This window comes from Acanthopagrus latus, chromosome 13 (genome assembly GCF_904848185.1).
Source record: "Acanthopagrus latus isolate v.2019 chromosome 13, fAcaLat1.1, whole genome shotgun sequence".
Lineage (NCBI taxonomy): Eukaryota > Metazoa > Chordata > Actinopteri > Spariformes > Sparidae > Acanthopagrus > Acanthopagrus latus.
In genome coordinates, this window is record NC_051051.1 from 4,339,668 (window position 1) to 4,357,629 (window position 17,962).

At 42.6% G+C, this 17,962-nt stretch overlaps 1 protein-coding gene across 2 annotated transcripts in view; it reads right to left on the reverse strand.

Annotated features, from left to right (window-relative positions):
• Positions 1-17,962, reverse strand: part of gabra3 (gamma-aminobutyric acid type A receptor subunit alpha3) — a 94,216-nt gene that overhangs the window by 26,674 nt on the left and 49,580 nt on the right. For both annotated transcript variants that reach the window (XM_037120652.1, XM_037120651.1), the window contains exons 3-4: positions 15,238-15,359; positions 11,577-11,644 (exon numbers count right to left, since the gene is read on the reverse strand). In XM_037120652.1, coding sequence (XP_036976547.1) covers positions 11,577-11,644; positions 15,238-15,359 — 190 coding nt within the window. The remainder of the gene's footprint in view (positions 1-11,576; positions 11,645-15,237; positions 15,360-17,962) is intronic.

Sequence of the window (17,962 nt, forward strand, 5' to 3'; positions counted from 1 at the left end):
TCTGTGCTCACAACAGTGCTCTTAATAAAGCCCGCAGAGAGCGTCGCAGACAGATAAAGGCACAATTGTGACAAAACACACAACGCCGCCGCCTTGTTTCTTCTCCCACCTCGTGTTTTTCCTCATTTCACATCGCCTCAGCTCGGTAATGTCTGAGGTGGCTACAGTCTCGACACGTCTAATAGAAATGAAAAGCCAGAAACAAAGCGATTTATCTACTCTTTTTTTTTTTGTTTTTATGCTAATCACACTCCGCTGAAGTTTGGCTGTAAATTAAATGCCTGGTGCCGACAACAAAGGACTCCACAGGTCACCAGAAAAGACTGATGAACACACACGGGACTCTAGGACACACACTATATGGTGATTTATCGTTCCGTGTCCTGTGCATCTCCGAGCAGAACTTTCTGGCAACGCTACGAGAAACTTTGCTCTGTCCTGGCACAGAGGAGCCGCGGACCGTTTAAACACCCATTACCGCAGTTTAAACACTATGTTATGCACTTTAGTCCCTTTTCCTTTTTGGGATCCAACAAACATTTGCCAAAACTCATCCCCAATCGATGAACAAAAAAAAAAAAAAAACTCCAGCAGTGAATAAAAGACCACAAATGTGTGCTTGGCCCAGCTGGAAGAAACCATAACTAATTTTTTTTCTTTTTTTCTTCTTCTTCTTCTTCTTTTTGGGCAGAAAGCTCCCGTAAACACAAGGAATTAATTTGAGGATTGAACGGCAGGACGGAGGAAAATGTATAGTCAATCTCCACACACAAGGCCAAATGGTACAATCAGTTCAAATGCCAGCTGGTGTTCCTCCAGGGACTGAGTGATTGATTTCCCCTTGACAGAGGAGACAGAGCGGCGCACAGTAGTTTTCAAAATGTCTCTTTTACGGCGGCGAGGATCGTGAATAGATTTACTGTAGCAAACAACCGTAATTTGAACGATCCTTTAAAGCACCTGAATGGTGGTGCTGCAAATAGATTCATGAATACAGAAATAAAATACACATCCTTCTTTCTTTTCTTTTTTTTTTATCATGCCTGAATACATACTTTTGGCATCCTGCCTTTTTTATTAGAAAGCATAGAGAAAGTGGAGACTCAGCAGATGTGGTGCAGAGAGGAAGAAGGAGGTGGAGCACCGGAGAGATGAGTGGTGTGTCTTTTACAACCCTATATACAGATTACATCAAATATTTATGAGGTATCTGTATTTATATTGCTTGAATTAACAAATGTCCATGACAACTGGATAAAAATGACATGAATAACAATGCAGTTGTTGCTCCTGTAGCTAACGTGCTACATGTAGGAAAAGTTAGCGTTTACTTTAGCCACAAGAAAAGCTACAGGCAGAGCAGCTGGAGGACGTCAGAGGGAAAACCAGAACATGTTTTCACAGAGAGCTAGAACAAAGCGTGAGAATGACAGAGGCACGATTCTCCTTTTTGTAAGTCAGTGAACCATTAGAAATGATATCGAAGCTGATATTTTAAGGCAAAATATTCACATAATGGAGCTTTAATATTCTGTTCACGGACTGCCGGCTGTGAACATCTTCCAATAAACTCCCCTCATAACAGTAGCTACTTTCACGTTCAGTTCACCCTCGACTGATTCACTGCTGCTCTCTGAGAAACTAATAAAACAACTACGGTTTTTGTTTTCAGGGGTATCTTGTGGGAAACTTTCAGTAGCGTCCTCAAATGCCAATGTTTTCTCTTGGACACTTGGCTGAGCTTCACCATGCCGGCGTTCGTCTCTCTCTCAGCAACGACTGTATCGCTTCAAACTGTGAAATCAGGTTTTACATTTACTGGAGAACACTACGATTCTTATATACCTTGGCGTTTACTGCCAAATGCCGTGTAGAGCCAGATAAAGTTAAATGAATTTAAATTGTCTCTGTGTTTAATGACGTAGACATCAGTCATCGCCCTACATGCCGTAACTAAACGGGCCTCTGTTCTCCAGTGGAGGTTAAGTACTGAACACTTCCAGTAAACACTGTACGATTGTCAGAGCGATGCTCAGCAGAGAAAGAACGCACGAATGGATAAAACTAGGCATGCAATAACGAGAGAAGGAGCGCGAAGATGATGAGCATGAAGGGGAAATGAATAAAAGTGATGGTGAAAGGCTGATAAGGTGGCAGTTAAGGTGAGGATGTACGGCAGACCGAGCTAAATGAGTCCAGACGCTGAAAAAGATGACACAGTGTCTGGTTCTGTGACGACGGCAGGAAGGTTGTGTCTAATATCTGATAGAATATTAATGCGGCCTTTTATCTTAAATTAATGAGTTCATTAAATTCTAAACATTTGGTTATTAGATCACATTTCAATAATGTGATCACATTTAGTTTTTAACTCATTTTTTTTTTTAGTCCCCGGCTTACAGGAAGTCACTTGGATCGCTTGTGTCTTTACAGCTGACGTGCATCTGCTGTTTTGAAGTGCGAGTACATTTCTTTTTTCCTTTTTTTCCATAATATATTTCAAAAAACACTGTTTGTCACATCCGAGAGCACAGTGACCCAAAACAAGCCTCTGTTATGTTCTGCACGGTAACTCCTCGTCCAGTGTTGCTGCCCGGCTACAGCGTGACGCACACGTCTCTGTTTATCTACATTAGCTGACTGGCTTTGACGGGTTTGATTTAGTGCCCCTGACGAGATCTGATACTGTGCGAGAGAGAGCTGTTTCCCCAATTAATGTGCAGAAATGCTATGTGTGATGTATGTTGTGATGTCTTGTTTCTGACAGACCAGATATAACATTCTGATTAGCCGCTGTGGTGATGATACACACCACTTTTTTTTTTTTTTTCTGGAGGCAGTGTTTCCATTCGACCTGCCTCTTTTCTTAATTTCACACACTGGGCATTGTAATGATTAGCCAAAGATTTGATTAATGTCTTAATTACTAATCCATCTTGCTCTCAGGTTGTCAATTATCCTCTCTCGCTTCGCTTCCTCTGCGCTGTGCACCTTTCCCTGCTGGGAGTGAAAACCCGTGTGAGACCCGCAATGAGCTGTGAATCCCATACCAGCTCCAATTATCTCTTGGCGCTCGCGAGCTTCTGCAGAGAAACGTTTCAGCACGTCGTTGTGCAAAACATCAGAGGCTGAGACGGAACTCACACGTATAATCAGCCTAGAATGAGACAGCAGGAAGCAAACGAAGGATAAATACCAGGAGAAACATAAGCTGTGTTATTAAAGCAGATTTATGTAACTTTTAAACTTAAAACAACAGCTTCTGCACTAAATACTTCAAGATACAAGACTCAAACACATTGAATTGTTATGACGTAATGTGTTTTGTTTGTAGCAAGCGCCTACATCACGTCTGGCTAATTTTTACACACCTGGGATTTGTACTGATGACCGCCGTGTCGCACAAAACTGCCAATTTCTACATGAAGCTGCTTTAAATGATGGTTACTGTGAGCTGCTCTCAGGGAAAGAATACCAACACACTTTGAAAGTCAAAGAAAAACAATTTGAAATCATGTTGATTAATAATAAATAGACACACACGTATACATTCACATCGTCTGCATATACAGCGTCCCAAAAAATTAGTATGTATACGTGATTAGTGGATAACAGGCATGACATATCTACATATCTACTGACTTTAATACCAGAGACCAGGGTTTGACCCTCATTCCCTGCAGTTAAAGGGACAGTTCACCCCAAAGTGACTGACTGTAGTGTTGTTTAGCCAATATTTGTTTTGCTGTGAGTTGCTGAGTTTTGGAGATATTTCAGTAGAGATGTCTCCCTTCTCTCCAATATGATGTAATAATGATGATGGCACTTTACTTGTGGAGCCAAAAACTACCTTTTGAAAAACTCAGCAGCAATTTATTTCGAGAAATCACAAACTGGTTATTGAACTTTGCTGTTTAGTTTTTCCAATGTATTTGAAAAGCCGACTGATATTTAGGTGCATTATATTTTTATCTTTTTAACCCTGCAACTCGCATGAACCCAACCAAAATGGAAAAAAATTGTATGACAGATGGAGAATGTGTATTTTTTTTTATCCGTGGGGTGTGTGCATTCACAGCATGCATTTCAGCCGCCTGTGGCACTATTTTAATCAAACCAGTGTGCTGTAAAAACAGCTTGTGATGCGTAAAGTAAACGCAGACCTGCAGAGCATTTTTAACCGTCTTGGTCTGTCAGGACTGTTTGGTGACGGAAAAGATTGAAAAGGTCAAAATGTCTCATCGTGCGTCACTGCTCGCTTAAACTAAGCCGGCACAGCGTTTCACGAACAGCGCGTGCACTGACGTTGCTTTCTACACGACCAAAACATGCAACTTTTGAAAGCCAGACTATGTAAATCAATCAACTGGTCACAATGAACTTAAACGCGGGACCCGACTGTGCAGCTCAGTTCCATTTCGTAGACATTTAAAGACAAGATGCCTGTGTCCTCAGAAATGTCTTTTTGAAAGCAGCCATGTGGAAAATTGGATTGTTGAATAAACTCCAAGATAGACGACCAAAATGTTTGAAATGCCATTGATTGTTCAGGCAGTCAATCAAGGCGTCAATGAACCCGTCAAGCTGCGAGTCAAACGATCACTCATCTGGCAGAATTCTGACAGGATTCAGTGTGAAATAAGGCGTCATCTGTGCAGGTTGCATGATGGAGTATTGTTGGGAAAAAAAGGAAACAGAAATGCAGATACATGAATTAAAATGTTCCCTCATTATGTTGTTAATTAACAGAATCTGAGCGGCGATACATTTCTTTAAAAAGGATTTTCCTTTGCAGTTTAGTAGTGAGTGCACATGATTTTTTAGGGTTGTTGAACGCAATCATAAGAAAATGTTTGCATGAAATCAAACGTAAGTTGACCAACTGGAAAAATGAGCACACATTTTACAAGAAATATGCTTTGAATGCTTTTTTTAAGCCTTCAACACAGATTTCAGAGGAGATCTGTATGAATTACGCGTGTCCTATCAGTCTGATATCACACGTTTCACAACATGAGGCTGTTACTGTGACGGATCTCTCTTCCTACAACCACCATATGCTTAGCAACAGAACATGTCGAAACCAGGATCTAATTAAAAAAAAAAAAAAAAAAAAAAAGCCTCTTCCCACCACACGATTGTTATATAATTGCAGGGGACCGAAGTCTTCATCTTTGCCTGCTGTCGTTTCCTCCCTGCGTATGAATCATATGACCAAGTGAAAAAATAATTAAGTCCTATTTTAAGAGAATGTTTTTTCTTTTTTTTCCTAAAGATCCTGACAACCCATGACAAATGTGTCATATAATTGTAAAAATGGGCTTAATTGTGCGTGTAAGCCTTTGAACAAAGTCAGCGTGATTGATGCAGAATCACTGAGTTCACCTTCAGATCTTTTACTAACACCAACCTCCATCTGTTCCGTTCAAAAACACCTTGAACTGAGTTCCCCCTGAATTTTTTTTTTGGGCGCACGGCTGCATGCTGAAAAACTCAAAATATTGCCAAAATGTGTGCTCCCAGGGTGAGATCGGGCCATCGCTGACATCTTTGTCAAAGCAAGCGTCAGCACAGAACCTGTGACAGCCTCGATCGCTTTCCATTCCATCAGAGCGGACCTGTCAAATCCCGGCAAACGGGTAAAATGTGCCGTGACAATGCATACATGCGAATGAGATGTGGGAAAAAAACATCAGCCAGAGGAAATGTAAAAAAAAAAAAAAAAAAAAAAAAAAAAGGCTGAGGTAGAGAAACACGGCCACCTACTTACAGGAGATCAGCATCAAGACTGCAAACCCACATTTCTGGGTCTTCGTCTGACACACTACAGAAATCTTAGCGTTGTCAAACACAGCTCTGAACAACGTGCCCCGCCACTGGCCTAACATTCAAGATTCGCTCCGATTATGCAGTTAGCTTCCCTCCTGTGGCGACAGAGGAACACTGGAGGCAGACGGAGCGTATTGGGGTCCAAGTGAAGGCTGAACGAGAAGCCCTCGGGGTGAGCGAGAAGCAGACATTTCTGGGACACTTGACGTTACGTAGATGGATAATTGGACCACTGGATATACACGACGAAAAGTACGAAATGCCCAGGGTGTAGAGCGTTCTCTGTCTAGGAACATATCAGCCTTAACAGTTCCTCCAAAGCATTTATGCTCAACATTTGTTAGCAGTGTGGCTCTCGGGATGGCAGCAGCGGCGGACGGTCGCTCGCTCGCTCGCTCAGTCCACCACTTGGGTCCAGAGTGAAATATTTTAACAACGCCGTGAAACCCAGAGGATGAATCCCATTAACTTGAGTGATCCCCTGACTTCTCACCAAGCACCACGAGCAGGTCAGAATTGTTCCTTTTCCCAGTGAAATATATATAACGGTTAATCTACAAGATGGATCGGCGGCAAAGTTTTGCAGACATTCATGGTTCCAAGACAATGTACCCCTCCGACCGGTGATTTATCCTCTAGTAAACCTTTTCCAGAACAGACTTCAGTAGAAATTTCTCAGCAGCTGTTGGATGGATTCCCGTGAAATTTGGTATAGACATCGTTACTCCCCTCAGTATGAATGTGTTTGCTGTTAAAATAATATTTTTGACCTGTTAATGGCACTAGAATAAAAATCAGTGACGCCAAGTTCAAGTTCAAGTTACTTTTTTACTACCCAAAGATTAGATTTCGTTTGCGGTAGGGGGGCAAAATCACACATCATCCAACTTAGACAGTGGAAGTTCAAAAATTAAGAAGTTCTTACAGGTCCAGATCATTCTAAGATAGTGATACATACAGAATGGGTAAAATATAAATAGATGAGTAAAATAAAATGAATCAGCTTATGAAACAAGCTGTGTGGTTAGTTAGTCCAGTCTTAGCTTCATGTGCTTCGTCTTCCACACGCTCATTTCCATCTTCTGACCCTTCAATGCTTTAAATAAACGTCGTCATGTGTTTTTACAGCTTCAAGGGAACTAATTATTGTCAAAGACCATCATGGATAACCTGTTTTTCTTTCACCTTCACTTCCACAGTAACATGAAAGCTGATGCTTTTTGCCTTTGAGTGCGCGCGAGTGCAGACATGCAGACATTCAACCAGCAGGGACGAGGGCGGGTTTGTTTTCCTGCGTCGTATCAACAGCACCGGAGCTTATATCTATAGGGCACTTTGACTTTAAAGCTCATAAAAGAGTTAACAAGGTTTATTAAGTGTCTCATTAAGGAATCTGGAGGGAAACGAACCAGCTTTGACAAAACAATGACGCAGCAACGACGTGACGACAAGAAGTAAACAAAGTTTAAAGACCCTCAACAGCCTACAGCTGATTTTCCTCGCTTTAATTTTTAATGAGCATATAGCTGCCCCGAATCAATCTGTTAAACTCCGACGAATTGTCTCAGCTACAGCTCCTTTTCTCTGGTGAACACATCAAGGAAGCATTTCCGAAAGCTTCTTTTTCACCTCTGAAATACCTCCAGGATTAGTCACTTCCTCTCCTTTGACTGACCTAGAAAACTAGTCCATGCTTTTGTTTCCCAGCCCTGTTTACTGCAACGCTCAATACTCCGAGGCCGTCCCGCTACAAACTCCAACAACACATCCGACTCTTCTGAACTCAGTCGCCTGGAAACTCATGAACCGGAAAACGCGATCGCGCGACCTCGACCCACTGTACGATCTGCCTTCATTGGCTCCGAGTCTCAACACTCAAGAGCGTCTTACAAAGCCTAAATACTTTCTAAAAGAAATCATGAAAATGACTCGCCCCGGGCACAGCGCACATTCATTTGATCTGTAAACCTTGATCCAACTCGCTGCTGCTTGCTGGACTCACAATCCTTGTTATTCTCTAAACTCAAAAGAGAAATCGAGCTCACCCACTCACTCCGAGAGGGTGCCGCCCTCCCTTTTGGAAACAGACAGTCAGCTCATTATTTAAGTCCAGAGTCAAGATCTATTTGTCTAATGCAGCCTACTGTACTACACATTTGCTCACTGTACTGTGTAATCGTCAGTCTCGTCCTTTCATTCCTCTGGAGCTCCCACTGCGGATCTGTGTGACCAAACATTTCACTCCCGTGTGCAATCCAATGCCAAAGACCTGCAGCGAATTCTACCTCGCCATACGCGTAAAGTAAAGAAAAGAGACAATTTGGGGGCTTTTGAGCAAAAAACGTGTCCAGTTATGTGGCCAGACTTGATGAAGACGTCGAGGAGATCTTGCTTTATTCTCCACATGTAACATGACACAGTCGAAAAGATGAAAACAAGTATGCGATCCAAATGCATTCAAAGCTGATATGTAAAGATTAGCAGTGTGTTTTTTTTTTTCTTTTTTTTTTTTTTTTACAAGACGATGCCGTGTTGTCTGTTTCCATAGCGTGATGCTTCCTGAAGGCTAAAGTCTGATCATCTTTTGAGGCCAGACTGTGGAGAATCATGAAAGGAAAAGCTTGAAGTCTTTACGCCGTGTTCACATGCATACAGAGACAGAAGATGCAGCTTAGCCCGAGGCGAGAATGAGCCTTGCCTGGGTAATGATCAGTGAAATCCTGAAGTCATTGATTTTGCTTTCATTCTTTTTCATTTCTGCGTTGCTTAGTCAGTTTTAGACACGCTGTTGCTATTTTTCCATATCTGGGAGCGATGAAAAACCTTTGCAGTTATTCTGTACGTTGATTACATGGCAGAGGTGTGATGTTTTTTTTTCTAATTTTCCTTTGACAGCACTCAGAGAACGCCTGCTGTGACCTCCCCGACGTGCTCCGATCAAAACATTAGCAGGAATGGCGTCGCCGTGCACTGTGCAGCCATCGTGTGCGCCACCGACTGCACTCTGAGTGTTTGCCATTGATTCATGATGTCGCCAAGTGAAGCATGTGAGGGGAATAAAAGATCAGTGCTAGAATTCAGCCCTGAGAGACTCACAAGGTGATATCTGCTGGAAAAAAAAGATAAAGCACTGTCTGTTGTGATAATGACAGCGAGCTAACACTGACTCACAGCGAGAGTTCGACACGCTTCAGCTGGCATCCCGATTCAAAACTGCAGAAATGGTCTCTGTGACCTTTGTTTGTACATGTTGTCATTTTGTGTCTCTTTGTGTTCATTTTCCATTTCCTCGTGTTTTTAAAAATCTTTTTGTAGTCACTTTGCATCTCTGTGGTAGTTTTGTGTCTCTTTGTAGTTATTTTGTATCTCTTTGCAGTTGTCTTGTGTTTCTTTGTAGTTGTTTTGTATTTCTTTGTAGTTATTTTCATTTTTTCGTAAGTTGTTTTGTATTTCTTTGCAGTTGTTTCCAGTATTTTTGTATCTCTTTGTATTTTTTAATTTGTTTTGTAGTTGTTTTGTATTTCTTTCCAGTATTTTTGCCTCTCTTTGTAGTTGTTTTGCAAATATGAGTGAGTCTAAAACAGGGATGGTACATTTTATGATTATAATATATGCCTTTTTGAGGAAAAGATATTAAAACGATGTTAGTTTCTTAAGTCTGAAAATGTGTTACACAAAGAAGGAGTTTGATTAAATGATTTGGTGACAGGTGTACCTGGTTTTAATATCCTGTACAGGTGAGGCCACATATGCAGTAAATCAACAGAGAAGTCTGAGCAGCCATCACTCTCTGGAAGTTAAAGCTGGGAAAAATATTTCTGTTCAGAGTCGGAGTCACACGTCACCCAGAGCGGCTCTGTTTGAAAAATGTTTGTCTGCTTCTAAATCAATCACTCAGTGAAACTACTGCTAAATCATGTAAGCTGCCTACTTTGTGAGTGTTTGAATATCTGGAAAACGGTATAAGCTCATCGATCACGATGGTGCAGGAGAAGGTTCATATTGACAAAATGTTGAAAACGCTCTGGGCTGCAGTTATGACCTGACTGAAACGTGATGCAGTGATCGGGGCTATTTGATCTGCACATTATCAGCTTATGTGTCATTAACTCTTTCATACACAAGTGCCCAGGTCGCATTGATGGATTTGATTGTCTCTCTAAAGAAAAAAACCCTTCAAATCTGCCTTTTCCCTCCAGCTGGTGGAAACGTAGCTGAATCGTATAATTCATCAGTGTTGCTTCTTAGTATTCTAGACCACGAGATCCTCATCAACTCCGTTTAAATCTGGAAACCTGAGCATGAACTACACCAGAGAACTTTGTTTAGTGTCTCGTTACAAAATGAATTAGCTCTCTACTGAGACAAGTTGGCAAGTTCTCCAGAACCCACTAATCTACGCTACGTCACGCGGGCTGTCGAGCCAGCTCGGTGCTGAGCCGGAGAAACAACCCAGTGCTCAGGACGGTCAATTAGAGCTGCATGATCAAATATGTCAGAGGCCGCGCGAGGTCCCGAGACAAAGCATGAACCCTCTCCAGCATCTGCTGTTTAAATGAGGTCATCCCGGGCCTGCAGTAGAATTTCTCCAGAATAAACTTCGTCTAAAAGGACTTAACAGATTTTGGTTGTTCTAATTGAGCATCGTAACTTAAATGTAATCTTTTCCTGCTCATGAAGACTGTTTTCTTACAGTGATTTCACTCTTCTAGCAGACAATATAAGGCCTTAAGGCTCATAACTGCATTATAATCTACACATCACAAATCCACCTTAGCTACTAAAAACACAGTATTTAATAGTTTGGTACTTTGACCTACTTAAACAAGAGTGTGTTTTTTTTTTGTTCCCAGTAGAAGTGTTTAATGCATGAACGTAGAGGAAAAAAAAAAAGCATGCTAAGCTAAATTACGGGGACCAACAATGTCAAAATTGTCTGCAGGAGAGTTTGTAGGAGCAACATCGAGTTGACAGGTGGAGCGCCTCGTGCAGAGAGCGGCTTCCTTTGAGGACGACAAGAACATCGGTTTAAAATAGCTGGAGTCTGAAAACACGAGAGGAACATCAGACGAGTTCGCTCTGGTCAGACGCTGCCTGAACAGTCGATTAACCGTTGATAGGAGGAGGGACGTTAAGAGTTAATGTTGTCACCCAAGTTGTGTTTGTTAACCTGCATGACACAAATTAACTTCAGTCTAATTGTGAAAACATTGTGATGTTTAATTGAAATCCCATCTTGCTGTGTGACAACTGTCCCACAAATCCATCAGATCACAGTGAAGCTACCAAATGGTTATAGTGTAATGATATCAGTTTAAGGTTTAATCAAAGTAACAATGATATCCCTGATTACCCTGAACTAATTATCTCTTCCTGACATGTAAAAAGATGTGAAGTAGTGGAAATTTTGAGTAGAAATGGCTACAAAACGAGAGACGTTTTGAAGGACGGGGTGTTAAAAAACCAAACGTGTCTATCAGAAATGCTATAAAAGAGAATTGTGATGCAAGTATAACATCTAAAGAAAATCATAACAAAGGCTGTTCACTTAAAATCTCGCTTGCTGAAATTAAATTCTATCGAGCTGCAGAGGAGGTTCTCGTGTTGCACAATCTGAAATGCCAAACTGCCTCCAAGTGCTTTTTCAAGGTCAAGCAATTCCAAGTAAAGTGACACCAGACTGATGACCTTCTTACATCTGATGACTCACAGTGATGATTACAGTGACGAGGAGCTGAAATACTCACCATGTCTGTATCCGACACCGGCCCGAAACTCGTCACGTAGATGTTTGTCCTCACTTCTGTCACGCTCTCTGAGGGAAGAGACGACAAGCAGCGAGAAAACATTTCAGCGCAGTGTGTCTACAGAAAGCTTTGCAGCAACTCAGTCTTTGTTAAGCCGATTGTTTGTGTACATGACGGTGAAGTCTGCCTGTTGGCATTTAACTAAGCCGCTTCGCACAAATATTCAACTGTAATCAAGGGTTAGAGGAACACTTCAGACTGAGGAAACGCTGCAGATTTATGCACGCTCGGTGGAGAATTTGTGGCCCCGTGGACGGATTAATACCTGGATTCTGTCTCCGTGCATCAGCGCTGTCACGACCGTGTCAACTTTGTTGTGCCGCAGATTTCGGGTTGAGGGACTCAGTGCTGGACTGGCAGCAGTTACACATTCATACAATATTGTTCTAACACTATCTGGCACAGGACGGGCTTTTTTCAACCTCCAATTTAGAGGCAAAGAAAAAAAAAAACCCCATTGCTGTGAGCAACTTCACAGATGCTTTTTGAAAGTCTTTAGTTCAGTAAAACTACCATTTGTTTGGCTCATGCTTAGTTTTGTCCACTGCAGCATAAAATCTGCTTTGGGCCAGACCCAAGTCTGTATCTGTGGAGAGAAGACATCCCTTTTGACCCACAATAATTTGAGTTAGCCTGCCCCAAAAACATTTAACAGTTCCTGAGGGACTGCTGGCTCGGGAATAAAATGCAGCGGCTCAGCATTAAGGGAGGCTCTGTCTGTATTTCTTATATCGAATAATGGGCACCCTTTGCTGCTATTACACTATCTTTTCACACATTATAATCACATTAGACGTGATGTAGTCTATTACTGTATGAATCTTACGCGACTGTTACGAGGCTTTTCTGCTCCATATATTCCCAGAGCCACTGCCGTTTGTTAATTATAATTACATGTATCATTGCACGTTACGGCTACAACAGGAGCTCCGTTAATGCTTTTTGTTCTGTCACAACGATTTCCAAATGATTCCTGACACTGTGACAATGAGCAGATTGATCATTAGTTAGTAAGTTTGTCAGGTTTCTTTTAATTGCAAGCTGTGAAATAATTGTTCCCCACACGAAAAAAAAAACTTCAGGAACGATTTTTGAATGCAGCTTTTAAGTCGGGCCCTGATATGAAAGTCATGACAGATCAAATTTTGCCCTCTGCTGTGTGGGATGAATCAGCTCCTCCGGGCCAAATGTGTAAAGCAGGCTTTCGGGCCGTTGGTGAGACAAATTGCTGCTCCCAGTGGTGCAACAACTACAGAGTGATGAGGCTTTTCTCCAAAAGTGAATGGATCCCCGGCTCTAACTGTGTCCCAGATCTAAGCGACCACCCACAGGTGAAGTCTCCAATCCGTCGGCAAAGGGCCCCCTCGAGAGAAGAGATCCACTTTCCACATTAATCATTCCTGTGACACAAATAGCTCTCGCAAATACGTGATTATCGCAACACCGAGTCAGCAGTTTGCATGGCAGGCAAAGGCGGGGGAACAGAATGAGTCGCCCTGCTTCTGTTGACAACAATGCACCAGAGCATAGGGCACGGCTAATAGATGCAGCTGAAAATGAAATTAAATGGTGCTCTCGAGTTTCTGTTTGTCTGAGACGGTCCCCTGGGACTGTTCCTCAGCGGGGCCGTGGGCGGCGGGTCAGGGGGAACGTTGGTTACATGTAGAAGCCCTTGACTTTGACCCGAGCTGGTAGGTTGGTTCGACTGCTGAGGTCCAAAATCTTAAACCGCTAGCAGAGGTCTTTAAGTCCTCGTACAGAAATCAAGACTGCAGAATGTAAGACGAAGACGAGCAATAATTTTTGAGAAATAATATAAATGCAGATCCATCTCATTTTGCTCCACGATGACCTGCTGCTCCAGAGAGTCCAATATTTTAACTACTGCTTGCGTTGTCAATGTGACGCTGTCACAGTTTCTCTACGCTGCAGATTTCATAGAAAGTATCTTGATTAGGTGGCAGCAGCTAACGTTGTTGTCCATTATGGATAACTGTAATCTCCCTGTTATTTTCACAAGCAATTGTTTTAGTCTGTAAATGTGAAAGATGATGAACACAGAAGCCTAAAGACTGATTATCTACTATCATAAATGACAAAAAACCAGCACATTGTTATATTTAAGAAATCTGGAACCAGCAAGGATGTTTCCTTTTATCTGCGAAGTGATGAATCGACTAATCACTGGAGCAACATCTTAAAAACAGAAAGAAGAAATAATAAATAATTTGATAAAGTCTATCGTATAGTGCTCATTCCTACATAATTTCAAGTAAGCACCATACAACAGGCATTCACAACCATTTGTTAGAACACAATGTTCAGGCTGTATGTGTTTGCTCAAGTGTTTTTTTTTTTCTCCACTGCTCAGTTTAACCCGTCCAAACCTCTCGGGTCTGGTGTAAAAAGCCTGCTTTGTTTCACTGCACCGCACACGTCCGCAGTACAAAAGGAAGCCATCATGACTGTGAGCTCCGAGCGGCGCCGGCCTCACCATCTCGTTGCCCTTGGAGATGTGAACCTCCACGCAGAGGGAGAATATGCCATTAATACGTCTTGCGTCCGCTTCCTCTCTCTGGTCGCTGCCATGGAGTCCAGGTCATCCAGCCTGGTGGTCTCTGCAGCCTGGTAGCCACGCTCGTGGCCTCAGCAGCAAGCAGCAGAGCAGAAGTGACCATTCCAGCTGGCTGGCTGAGAAAATGGCAAAGCCTGCTTGAGCATGTGGGCTCGCTGTTATTCGGTTTGTTGTCCTCGGGGGGCGGGCGAATATTTGGATGAAATGGCATCAATTAGAAGGATTTCCACTGACATATGTGCTTATTTGCCATTTGGGCATGATTGAACAAAGACTTCCACCCAAGGGAGAGAAGATTTTCTGTGAGAAGCGACTTCAGCGTGATTCAGATGTCGGTGTGTCGACTCTACGAGTTTCCGTGTCTCCTGATGTCCTCTAGCAGTAGGCGGATTTACAAGGAGGCGGCGTGCGACTCTATGAGGTCCAAAAACTACGACTGGAAATAGGGAATGAAATTAGCATCCACCACCTGCCACCAGAAGGCCTGCACCACCTGTATCTGATCTGGATACATCCCAGCGACTCCCTCCTGGTCAGAGGTAGAGACAGATAGAGCAGAGAACTAATTTATTCCCATGGCAACAACTCATTAAAACCGGATAAATTGAGGATTCGCAGTGTAAATCGCTATCAACTGTACGATGTTAATCTCAAGCCTCGACTAGTATTCTGTCTGACAGTCATCACAGCGACACCAGAAGTGTTTATCAATAACAATATAATAACCCTTCCTTTGTTAGACAATCAGCTGCTGGCTGCAGGGATGAATCAATTGTTCTTCTTTGAGGGGAAACTGTTTTCATCCGCTTCGACACTAAATTGAGCCAAATTAGGATTTTTGCATGTATTTCATCCATTAAACAGCTGGGGAACCATCCAGTCTGGTCAATAAAATTCCTGCTAGACATCTGCTGCTACTTTAATATTCTGTGCTCATGTTGTTTACAGCGGCACATGTAAAAAGAGTGACGCAGGCATCCCAGTCATCCCAGCGGCCGGAGATCTCCGTCCTCTGTGGTTGCTCACCTCCCAGTCCAGGACGTAGCCTGTTGTCATATCCGTCCAACAGCCTGTCGAGGATTCGGGTGAAGATGGTGATATTGTCTTTGCTGTCATCAGGCAGCGGTTCTCTGTGTCCAACTACTGCCCTGCAGGAGGAAAACGGAGAGAACGATGTAAAAACTTTATGTATTGTTCCCCTGAAGAACTACTTGCTTAAATGATTAAATGGTGACAGATACCAACTTTCAATGTGAATAAAAAAATGTGAGATTGTTGTGTCATCTTTAAAACAAGCTGTAAATCAACATACATTAATAAATGTGACCTATTTCTGTTCAGAAATGAGGTCTAATTTAATCTGCCTCTGATTTTTCTCCCACAATCTCAATCTCAGTGTCAGTGATCAGCCTCAAGCTTTAATCAATATTTGGATGATAACGTTCGCTTCTGTTGGTCTTTCTTATATTTGTTTGTTTTTACATCCATATTTACAGCAAAAGAGAAACAGAACAGAAAGAATAACATTGAATTTATGGTAATGAATTCTTTCCCAGGGAGGAAATACTTTGCAGCGTTTTGTTGGAGAATACATCATATGCTATCAGGCGCTGCTTATTAATTTACATGGCCCCACAATTCCCAGCAGAACAATACTGTGGTGAGATGAAAAGGCCACTATATAGTAGGTGGAACACTGATGAGTTAATGAGTAGCGTCTTTAATTAAACTTAAATCCCCCGAGGAGCTGACCTATAATATCCAAGTAATCCCATCAACAACCAGTAACGTGGCCTGATGCACCGTCACACACACACACACACACACACACACACGGTTTCATGTTTGAAGAGTGACCAGAATACTCTCTGAATCCTGCTTCAGAAGCGGGGGAAGCCTGCACTGTTTCTCCTTCTTCTCGTCCTCTCAGAAGAGCTTCCCGTCGCTTAATCCGTCCTGCAGTAACAACTGAACAGCAGAGTCCATCTGAGCTACAACCGCATCCATTCAGACGCCAACAGGGGCGAAGGTCACTACCTTAAAAAAAAAAAAAAAAGTGTGCGACGTGTAATTAAGTTTCCGTTCGGGGGTTCAGAATGACATCCCCGCTCGCTCCCGACAGCAAACATCACCATTTCGTCGCGTTCGGGGCAAATGACTTCCAAGCTAAGTGGCTATTACGTGGGCATTTGTGGGCAATAAATAAATATCAATTAGGCATCACGGCTCCCTCATGTTCCGGCCCTGCACAGCATAATAAACCAGGACATCAAGATTCATCAAGCCCACTCCCCTCACGAAGAACGAACAGGGAATGTATTTATTTACGAACAACTACTGACAGTGTCTCAGTTTAAAGCAAGTAAAGCTGCGTCTGTATCTCACATAACTATGAGGTCATCGTCCTGCCTCTGCAGTACTGAGAACATTTGTCAGCTGTGATGACAGTAACGCTGGAGGAATAATCATTTATGCAACCATTCATTAAAAATCACATCTTTTTCTTGAATCACCCTCCCCCATATTTTTAATCTGCGCCTATACGCTCAGACTGCAGGCGATGTCACATTTCTTTCGTAACTCTGACCTTTAAGACAGACTGTCTGCTGTATTATTTGAAAGTCATCAGACTGGATTTTTTTGTTGCTGTTGTGTGTCCAGGCATCACCAAGCTATCTGCACGGGTTGGTGTGGTAATGACGTACGAGTGTCAGTTTCTACGTACGCTGATGACACTGCTTTTCAACGCAACATGAGAAAGAAAAAAAATGGAGATCCGTCATGTCGCCCGCCGCCCCCCCCTCCGAACAATCACGCTGTCAAGTGGCGGAGCTGACATTTCATTTCAGCGTTGCTGTCCAGACTGCTAGTCGAAGCGTCATGTGTGTCATGTTGCGAGTGACAGAAAGAGAGCGTCCGGGCTGAGACGCATCTGTCAAAAAAATGTGATTTGACCTGCATTTGAAACCCCCTCTGAAAGTGTTCTGGATCTGAGAAAATATGTTTTTTTTTTTTTTTTGCTGTTCAGACTTTCCCAAATGGACTTGGGTTGGTAAACTAAACAAAGCTTTTGAATATCACTTGCTCCTTGTATGGTGATATTTCTAAACCAAACTTTTTTGGGTTCAGTGTTTAAAGACATCCTAAATCCTTCAGCGGGCTCTACGCAGCAATTTGAAGCAACTGACATGTATTAATCACTTTCTTTTATTGGCCATATGTGAGCGGATTGTAACGTGACCTTCTCCATCTCTCTCTCTCTTGGTCTTCTGCAGAAGTCTATGGATGATTTGTTGAGGTCGTGTGTTTGCTGGACTGAGGATTTCTTCGTGATGGACGTCTTAGTGCCTCAGAGAGCAACAGTAGCTAACGTTAGCGGATAGAAACTTGAGTCCGCAAACATAAACTAACGATGGATTCCACCGCAAGATAAGATTTACAGATTTTGCGTGCGTTATTTCCTGCCGCTTCACTCCGACTGCCGAAGCACACTGTGTCTTTCTGTGTGAGGCAGCCGGAGGAAACGCTCGACTAAAAACAAGGCCGGTGAACGATGAGAGAACCAGAGAGAGAGAGAGAGCTGCAGATGACCTTCAAATTATCAGCAAGGCAGCCGACGTCACTCTCACCTGCTGTCGTGTGGAGAAACCTTCCTCTGCAGTGTGCAATTATTTCTAACTAACCCATTAAAACATTGTTTGGCTGCACTGTGTAAAACAGTTTCTTGTTCTGTTGCATTTCTGACAAAGCA